This window comes from Pelmatolapia mariae, linkage group LG22 (assembly GCF_036321145.2).
Source record: "Pelmatolapia mariae isolate MD_Pm_ZW linkage group LG22, Pm_UMD_F_2, whole genome shotgun sequence".
Classification (NCBI taxonomy): Eukaryota; Metazoa; Chordata; class Actinopteri; order Cichliformes; family Cichlidae; genus Pelmatolapia; species Pelmatolapia mariae.
The window spans coordinates 1,735,404-1,745,290 of NC_086245.2; the positions used below are offsets into that span (position 1 = coordinate 1,735,404).

At 41.1% G+C, this 9,887-nt stretch overlaps 1 protein-coding gene across 1 annotated transcript; it reads left to right on the forward strand.

Moving 5' to 3' along the window:
* Positions 1-1,434: 1,434 nt before the first annotated feature.
* LOC134619825 (histone-lysine N-methyltransferase set-1-like) lies at positions 1,435-7,752 on the forward strand. Its single transcript, XM_063465657.1, has 5 exons — positions 1,435-1,600; positions 1,684-1,846; positions 1,967-2,159; positions 3,079-3,180; positions 7,682-7,752. Exons 1-5 carry the CDS (start codon positions 1,498-1,500, stop codon positions 7,688-7,690), a joined length of 570 nt encoding a protein of 189 aa, XP_063321727.1. The 5' UTR covers positions 1,435-1,497; the 3' UTR covers positions 7,691-7,752.
* Positions 7,753-9,887: the final 2,135 nt, after the last annotated feature.

Below are 9,887 nucleotides of genomic sequence, written 5' to 3' on the forward strand. Positions count from 1 at the left end.
TTTTTTATAAAATTGAGAAACACTGAAAAAAGTTTAATGAAAAAAATCACTTTAGAACAAAACGTGTAAATTTCACAGTAAGTTTACGCTTTAATTTTGGAAATAATAAATGCGAGGCAGTTTTATCCATTTTTTTCTGTTCATTGACAGTTAACTGATGGTAGAAGCAGGAAGTTGAAACATAAATTGCAATAAAGACATATGTTTGATTTTTTGTTTGTATATTCAATTGTCTTTATTTCATGAGTGCTATTTTAACTTTTATTAAAGTGTGTGTGTGTGTGTGTGTGTGTGTGTGTGTGTGCGTGCGTCTATGTGGTATGGATGGACAGTTGACCTGACGCTGTACCTGGGCTACAGGGACATTTCGACTTTTTGCTGTGTATTCATGTGTCCCCCTAAAACATGAATTGTAAATGCATTTTTAAGTGTCTAAATAATAATTTTTTCTACTTCTTTTGAGGTCATTATTTATCTTTTGACCTGTATTTGCTTAAACTGTACTGTAAATTCATTTATTAAACTATAATTAAAAGATTTTCTGATTTTCTTAAAAGTCCACCTATACCACTCACCTGATTTTTGTGTATTCCAGTTTATTGCACAGCGACGTTTCGAGTTAGACTGGATGTGTGTAAGTACTACAATTTAATACACATTTTCAATACACACGGCCGGAAGTCATTGTGATTGGTAGGCTATATATATAGGCGGTACCTACCGGAAATGATTTCGCGCGCGTGCCCTTTAACAAGTACATGTCGACGGCAATACGAAGACTGATTAAAACCACAAAGGTAAGCCTTTTTTAATGTAAAATGCACCATGACTTTAATACTATATGAAATTATAGGTGCACAGGCTTATATTAAACTGCTTTAATATATGCTTTGTGGACTGTTAGCTAGTTTTTGAAGAAGTAAAACTGCCTCAGCGTTTGTCATTGAGTAAATAAAATAGGGCTGATGACTTAACCGCGTCAACGCGATAAAGCGGGCTAACCCGTGTTAGGATTTACTCGGTGTTAAAGCATTAATGTGGCTTAAACGTGTTAATGCCGACATCGCGACTAACGTGATTAACAATTAAACCAGCGCAGTCTGAGTCAAAATCCCTGATGTCGCTGTCATCTAATTTCGGGCAGTTTGTCCAATGTCTATCCATTCTGCTAACAGCCCTAAAATAAAAGCAAGGGGTATAAGTGTATTTAATCGTGTATTTATTTATATGCCTGAAGAAAAAACTTCTTACAGTTTTGATGCCTAAGCTTTCTCAGTACTTGTATCACTCTCTGCAGTCGCCATTGCAGAAATGTCACATGGCCTTTAACATTTTAAAAGAAGGCATAAATTAGGACTATGAATAAGTCAGCTGTGTTTATGCTGTAAACTACACTACTGCTAGTTCTACTACTACTGATGATGATGACAATGATGACGATAATCGTAATACTTTATATGCTTTGGTAATACAGGCAATCAAAACGTACAGGAGAACATGCGAAGGAGACGCATTCCTCCACGGGAGGATGCAGTCTGTCATGTTTCTGCTGGAAGGGACAAACTGGGACTTGATATCCACTACATAAATGCCTTCAAAGGTAAGTTGGTCTTTAGTTTGGATTAGATTTGGAGTTTGTCACTTTGTCTTTTGCCACTCACTTGGTATGCCTCTGCAATTCAGGTCGGGGCATTTTCACGACTGTTCCATTCCAAAAAGGAGACTTCCTTTTGGAATACAGAGGTAAACTCATAACAAAAGACGAATGTGAGCGGAGACACAGAGTTTATCATGACAGCCTGAAGGTGTTCATGTTTGAATTCAAGTTTGATGGAAAACTCTGGTGGTGCGTATTATATCAGTGTAGTTTGATTAAGAATAAATTACACTTTGCTTTTGATTTATGAAAAAAAAAGCTTCCTAACAAAAACTAGTTAAGCTAATACTTTTTTGCCTAACCCCACAGTGTGGATGCATCTCAAGAAGATGGGTCATTAGGCAGACTTGTCAACGACAACCACATCAGTCCAAGTGCTAAGATGAAAATATTAAATATCAATGGAAAGCCCCATCTATGCTTATTTGCAAGCAGAGACATAAGTCCAGGCGAAGAAATAGACTATAATTATGGTGACTCGGATTGGCCCTGGAGATGCAAGGTATTTCTACAATTGTACTTTTTGGAACTGATAAATTGCATACCGTAAGCCATTTTTACATTTGTACCTACTCAAATTGGCTTAACGTGACTTAGGGCATCTAGTTTTCCATTGAAATTGAGTATCACCTACTGTGCCTGGGGTCACTATAGCAATGCAGCCGAGCATCCAGTGATATAAATGCCACAGCAAGCATGGATGTCAAGGTGACACAATGCCTGCTGCTCAGTCTATACTTTAGTGTTCAATTCAGGGATCATGCTGTTAATTTTGGTAGCCATTTCAAACATTTCAGAGTTTCAAAAATGATGGCTTGGATTTTCATGAAGGAGGCGCACTCATAACTTATCGAGTGACACCATTGACCAGCCACCTGTTGGCATTCAGTCTGTCTATGTCAAATTTTCTGATCACTTTGGATCACTTGGAACCTTGGTGCAGTAGTTACTGAAAAACTACATGGTACTATAACCTACTGGAAAAACCGGGGTAGGTACTAATGGAAAACAGGCAATTGTGATTGCTGCCACATCAGAGCCCTCTAAAAGCACTAAAAAAATATCAGCAGGTATGCAGAAATAAAAAATGGCTTTCGGTTTCTAAATGTTAACAGTGATTGATGTTTAATGTGATTCTAACCTCTTTAGTTAGATTCAGTTTAAATTTTGTCCCTCGGGGATAAATGGGCCCTAGTGATAGTTCGTTGCTGCTACAGGTGATTGTTTTACTCCTTTAGCAATGGCTTAAAAAAGATTAAAGAAATCACACAGACTATTTTTCTCTATATTCTCTATACATGACAGTGAATATTTTAAAGACATTAGCTTGAAACTTATCATTCTCATAGAGTTTCTTTAATGTTTCAAAAACCTCTTCAAAAATGCACTGTATTTTCATTTTCTATCTGTTACACACGAAGACTGAGACCAGCCAGATTCAGAAGACTGTGAGCTGCCTAAAGCCGCAACCAAACTGCATTCCAAACAATGATCTGGACCTGAAACATCCAGAGCCTGAAAGGGTAAATATAATCCAGTGTACCACTTAATGAACTAATAATTTAATCTATCATCATTCTTTATGGATGCTGTGTGTGTGTGTGTGTTTGGCAGTCACTTGGGTGTAATGTGATTTACATGGACCGTGGCTTGTAGGTCCTTTTCATTGTTTCAAAGTGCAAGTCTGGACAGCATCTGAGTGTGTGTGTGTGTGTTAACCACCCAAATGTGACTTAGGAGGACCACACTGTTATTGGGGGACTCCGTCAAAGTTTGCTTCATGGTGACATCACTCTAGTTTTAGGAGGGGTCTTCTCTTATTTTTTGACAGTTTCACCTACAGCATGCAGAACTGATTGCATGTGCTTTGTTTCTATGTTGAAATGGTTTGAAACTCAGGCTTGAACATTAAGATAGATAGTACTATACAACTTCTTAACTTGTTTTAGGCACTTTTTACTGCTGTAGTGCATGGGTTCTCTCTGGCTGTGTACTCTGGCTTCTTCCCACAGTCCAAAGATGTAGCTTATGGGGTTAGGTTAACTGGTGATTCAAAACTGCCCTTTGGTGTGAATGCAAATGCTTCTCCTTCCATGTTAAACTGGTGATCTGTCCAGGTTGTACTGCCCTATGGTAGCTGGTATAGGCCCCAAACCTGCTACCCCACAATCCTGATAAGGATAAGTGGAAGAGGATGGATGATTGCAAAGGAATCAGTTGTTAATTGGAGTGAGAGGCTGTCGCAGGGTATTACACTGACAGACTCTACCACACTCACACCTATGGGCAATTTAGAATTACCAGTCCAGCTAACCCCACTAACTGCATGTCTTTGGGCGGAATCTGTAGTTCCCAGATACAACTCGGGTGAGAGGCACTGTACACCCATCATATTTGGAATAGGTTCCAGCCGCAAGGATAAGCAAATAAGGAAGGATTGTTTTTTTTAATTTTGTTTTTGGTTTTTTGTTTTTTACTCTGACCCACTCCACACAGATAAGAATGCATGTGCCGTTTTTAAGAAGTTGCAGTGTTTTAACTCAATTAACTATTCTAGATAACAACAAAGTGAAAGAATCAATTCCCCTAATCCCAGTAAAATGGTTCCAGTAGAAAAAAGTGAAGAGGTTGATTGCCTTCAAATTTTATACTGGGATGAAGTGTATTAGTTGATATCTGCAACTGAATTGAAAACACCTCACCTTTCCAACTGTCCAAAACAAATACAGTCAGGTCCATAAATATTGGGACATCGACACAATTCTAACATTTTTGGCTCCATACACCACCACAATGGATTCCAAATGAAACGAACAAGACATGCTTTAACTGCAGAGTGTCAGCTTTTATTTGAGGGTATTTACATCCAAATCAGGTGAATGGTGTAGGAATTACAACAGTTTGCAAATGTGCCTCCCACTTCTTGAGGGACCAAAAGTAATGGGACAGAATAAGAACCATAAATCAAACATTCATTTTTTAATACTTGGTTGCAAATCCTTTACAGTCAATCACAGCCTGAAGTCTGGAACACATAGACATCACCAGACGCCGGGTTTCATCCCTGGTGATGCTCTGCCAGGCCTCTACTGCAACAGTCTTCAGTTCCTGCTTGTTCTTGGGGCATTTTCCCTTCAGTTTTGTCTTCAGCAAGTGAAATACATGCTCAATCGGATTCAGGTCAGGTGATTGACTTGGCCATTGCAAAACAGTCCACTTCTTTCCCTTCAAAAACTCTTTGGTTGCTTTTGCAGTATGCTTTGGGTTGTTGTCCACCTGCACTGTGAAGCGCCGTCCAATGAGTTTTGAAGCATTTGTCTGAATATGAGCAGATAATATTGCCCGAAACACTTCAGAATTCATTGTGCTGCTTTTGTCAGCAGTCACATCATCAATAAATACAAGAGAACCAGTTCCACTGGCAGCCATACATGCCCACGCCATGACACTTCCACCACAATGCTTCACTGATGAGGTGGTATGCTTAGGATCATGAGCAGTTCCTTTCCTTCTCCATACTCTTCTCTTCCCATCACTCTGGTACAAGTTGATGTTGGTCTCATCTGTCCATAGGATGTTGTTCCAGAACTGCGGCGGCTTTTTCAGATGTCGTTTGGCAAACTCTAATCTGGCCTGCCTGTTTTTGGGGCTCACCAAAGGTTTACATCTTGTGGTGAACCCTCTGTATTCACACTGGTGGAGTCTTCTCTTGATTGTTGACTCTGACGCACATACACCTACCTCCTAGAGAGTGTTCTTGATCTGGCCAACTGTTGTGAAGGGTGTTTTCTTCACCAGGGAAAGGATTCTTTGGTCATCCACCACAGTTGTGTTCCGTGGTCTTCCGGGTCTTTTGGTGTTGCTGAGCTCACCAGTGCGTTCCTTCTTTTTGGGAATGTTCTAAACAGTTGTTTTGGCCACGCCTGATGTTTTTGCAATCTCTCTGATGGGTTTGTTTTGTTTTTTCAGCCTAATGATGGCTTGCTTCACTGGTAGTGACAGCTCTTTGGATCTCATCCTGGCAGTTGACAGCAACAGGTTCAAAAAGCAAACAGCACACTTGAAATGAACTCTGGACCTTTTATTTGTTCATTGTAATTGGGGTAATGAGGGAATAACACACACCTGGCCATGGAACAGCTGAGAAGCCAATTGTCCCATTACTTTTGGTCCCTTAAGAAGTGGGAGGCACATATACAAACTGTCATAATTCCTATACTGTTCACCTGATTTGGATGTAAATACCCTCAAATAAAAGCTGGCAGTCTGCAGTTAAAGCACATCTTGTTTGTTTCATTTGGAATCCATTGTGGTTGTGTATAGAGCCAAAAATGTTAGAATTGTGTCGATGTCCCAATATTTATGGACCTGACTGTAAATGTTGCAATATTTTGCTAACAGTGTCACAGTCATCGTCTGGTGTGCACAACAATATCATCTTTGGACAAGTGCATTCAGTGTGTGGGACCGGTTTCCTCCCTCAAGTGGCTTGGCTATAAGTGCAAAGGTGAGACACTTAGTGAATAGGTACAGTATATAGTAAAAAGCATTAATAGAGTTCAACAAGTTAAGACTAGCTGAAATGAACACTGCTCCCTTTTTAATCAGTGGGTGGTCACATCTAATTAAAGAAATGTAGTATTACCTCTTTGGTGCAGGACCTTGTAAAAATGGTATACTTGGGATTGTCCTCAATTCCCCATTCCATAACATAAACTGCTCAAAATAATAAAGGGAACACTTAAACAATGCGATGTAACTCCACAGACCACTTCTCAGCACCTATGCTTTCTGGCTGATGTTATGGTCACTTTTGATGGTGGTGATTTCATTTTAGTGGTAGCATGAGACAGAGTCTACAACCCACACAAGTGGCTCAGGTAGTGCAGCTCATCTAGTGTAGCACATCAATGTGAGCTGTGGCAAGAAGGTTTGCTGTGTCTGTTAGTGTAGTGTCCAGAGCATGGAGGTGTTACCTGGATGTGGAGTAGGCCATAGGAGGGCAACAACCCAGCAGCAGGACCGCTACCTCCACCTTTGTGCAAGGAGGAACAAGAGGAGCCTTGCAAAATGACCTCAAACAGGCCACAAATGTGCATCTGTCTGCTCAAATGGTCAGATGGCTTGAGGGTCCAGCGTCCACAGGTGGGGATTGAGCTTGCAGCCCAACACCATGCGGGACGTTTGACATTTGCCAGAAAACACAAAGTTTGGCAACTTCGGCACTGGCACCCTATGCTCCTCACAGCTGAAAGGAGGTTCAAACTGAGCACATGTGACAGTCTGGAGATGCCGTGGGGAACGTTCTGCTGTCTGCAACATCCTCCAGCATGATCATATTGGCAGTGGGTCAGTAATGGTGTGGGGTGGCATTTCTGTGCCTGCCAGAGAGCCTGACTGTCATTAGGTAACAAGATGAGATCCTCGGACACTTTGTGAGACCACATGCTAGTGCGTTTGGCCCTGGGGTCCACCTAATGCGAGATGACACTGGACCTCATGTGGCTGGAGTATGTCAGCAGTTCCTCCATGACAAAGGCATTGATGCTATGGACTGGCCCGCCTGTTCCCCAGACCTGAATCCAATTGAGCACATCTGGGACATCGCGTCTCACTCCATCCACCACAAACTGTCCAGGGGTTGGCGGATGCTTTAGTCTGGGTCTTGGAGGAGATCCTTCAGGAGACCGTCCGCCACCTCATCCCGAGCATGCCCAGGCATTGTAGGGAAGTCATACAGGCATCTGGAGGCCACACACATTCAACTACACACTTTCATGCCATTCAACTACCTGAAGAACAAAGTATTTAATAAGAATAATTCATTCATTCACATCTGGGATGTCCTTTTGGGGGGGGAGGGGGTTAGCAGTGTATGTGTAGTCATTAAAATATCCTTAAGTGTGAACAGTTTGTTTTTTGGTTTTTTTTCAGCATTTGACATTACTGCAGTGCTTTGACAAAAAACTACTTCACTTAAATAGAACTGCAAAGCTAAATGAAGTCTATCAAAATGTGTTTCAGTTTGTTTAGGGGTCTGGCACAAATCCTGCCTTGCAAAATTGTCAAATCAGAATTGTCACCAGTCAACACAGGTGTGTATCCCATTCATATTTGGCTTGACTTTTTTTCAGTTTATTTTTTTTACCTGTCTAAAGTATTGATCAATTAAAATAACTTTTATTCTTACATTCCAGAAAGAAGAAATTTCTGAATATTCAGGGGAAGATGGATTGCCACATTCAGTTCTGGATCAAATATCAAGCGATGATGATGGCAACCACAGCATATCAGAAGAAGAATATGTGCCAGATTCAGAGTCATATGATGAAGATTCAGATGAAGACATCTCATTATTGCCAAGCACATCAAAAGGTCTGCTATGCCAAGATGACATCTCCAAAGCGCATGAACAATCAGATTCAACGAATTTAATCCACAACTTGACAAAGGACAAGCCAGAAGATAAAAGTGAGCTTTGCGAAACTGAATCAGAAAAAATGACTTTAAGTAAAAGAAATTACTGCTATTTTTGTGGCAAACCACAAGCTAAAATTTCCCGCCACCTGAAAACGCACAAAACAGCTCCTGATGTTGTGCATGCATTTTCCCTGCCTAGAGACTCAAACGAGCGTAAAAGCCTGTTAGAGAAATTGAGAAATAAGGGAAATTTTAAGCATAATGCTGCAGTTTTGCATGGTGGAGTGGGACCACTGAAAGTGAAGAGAAGACCCAAGATTAAAGCAGTAGAGGGAAAGTTTGCTCATTGCTTTTATTGTCAAGGGATGTATGTTCGCAAGGATCTTTGGAGACATGTCCGCAGATGTCCTAACAAACCAAAAGATGACACGGATAAAGAACCTGGAAGAACCAAAGTACTCGGCCTGGCTTTAACTCTGGAGTCTCAGTGTTATCCGCAGGTGTCAAGTGGAGTGTGGAAGGTTCTTGCTGTTATGAAACAAGATAAGATTGCCTCAGCTGTGCGAAATGACTTTACTGTTATTCAGTTTGCCCAGTCCCTCTACAATAAACATGGACAAGACCCTACTAAGTATGATTATATACGACAGAAGCTTCGTGAAGCAGGACGTTTGTTGTTGTGTCTGCGTACAGAATTCTCAGTGCATAACATCGAAGAAGCTATTAAGCCTGCTAACTTCCAGAGAGTTGTGCAAGCAGTAAAGAAAGTTTCAGGTTTTGATGAAGAGACACTGTCATACAAAACTCCAAGCCTTGCGCTGAAACTGGGACATACACTGCATAAAATGTCTGACATTATCCATTGTCGTGCCCTCATGACAGAGGATGAAGCCCTAATCAAGTCCACTGATGCGTTCAAGAAGTTGTATGTCTCCAAATGGTCCGAGATGGTGTCTCACCGTGCCTTGAACACATTGAGTGAGGCAAAGTTTAACAAGCCATCAACATTGCCCTTTACAGAAGATGTTCGGATTCTCCATCACTACCTTCAAAAATCTGCAGAAAGTGCCTTTTGCAGCTTGGAGAACAAAGCCACAGCTCAGAATTATGCCCAACTTGCACAAGTTACACTCTCACAAATCATTGTGTTCAATCGAAGACGTTCTGGAGAGGTTTCAAAGATGCGCCTCAAAAGTTTTCTTGAAAGAGACAAAACGGCACTCCACACAGATGTTTCCATGGGGCTCTCAGAAATGGAACAGAGACTCTGTAACTATTTCTGTAGAATAGAAATAATGGGAAAAAGGGACAGAAATGTTCCAGTTCTGCTAACACCAAGCATGCTGGATGCTCTGTCACTACTGGTTAGTAGGAGGCCTGACTGTGGTATTTGTGCCACTAATATCTACCTCTTTGCAAGACCCCGATCAATGAGTCATTACAGAGGAATGGACTCCTTGCGTGTTCATGCACACCAGTGTGGAGCAAAGCACCCTGAGTATCTAAGATCGACACAGCTCAGAAAACATGTTGCCACACTCTCACAAGTCCTTAATTTGAAAAACAATGAACTTGATCAGATTGCAGATTTCCTGGGTCATGATATCCGCGTTCACCGCGAATTCTACAGATTACCAGTTCCCACAACACAGCTGGCCAAGATTTCCAAACTGCTTTTAACACTGGAAAAAGGACATCTTTCCCAGATCCAGGGGAAATCACTGGATGAGATCGAAATTGAAGGTTTGTATTGAAAGGAGCAAATATTAGGGCAGTAGTTGAATATTATGCTTTATCAACAGAATTAAAA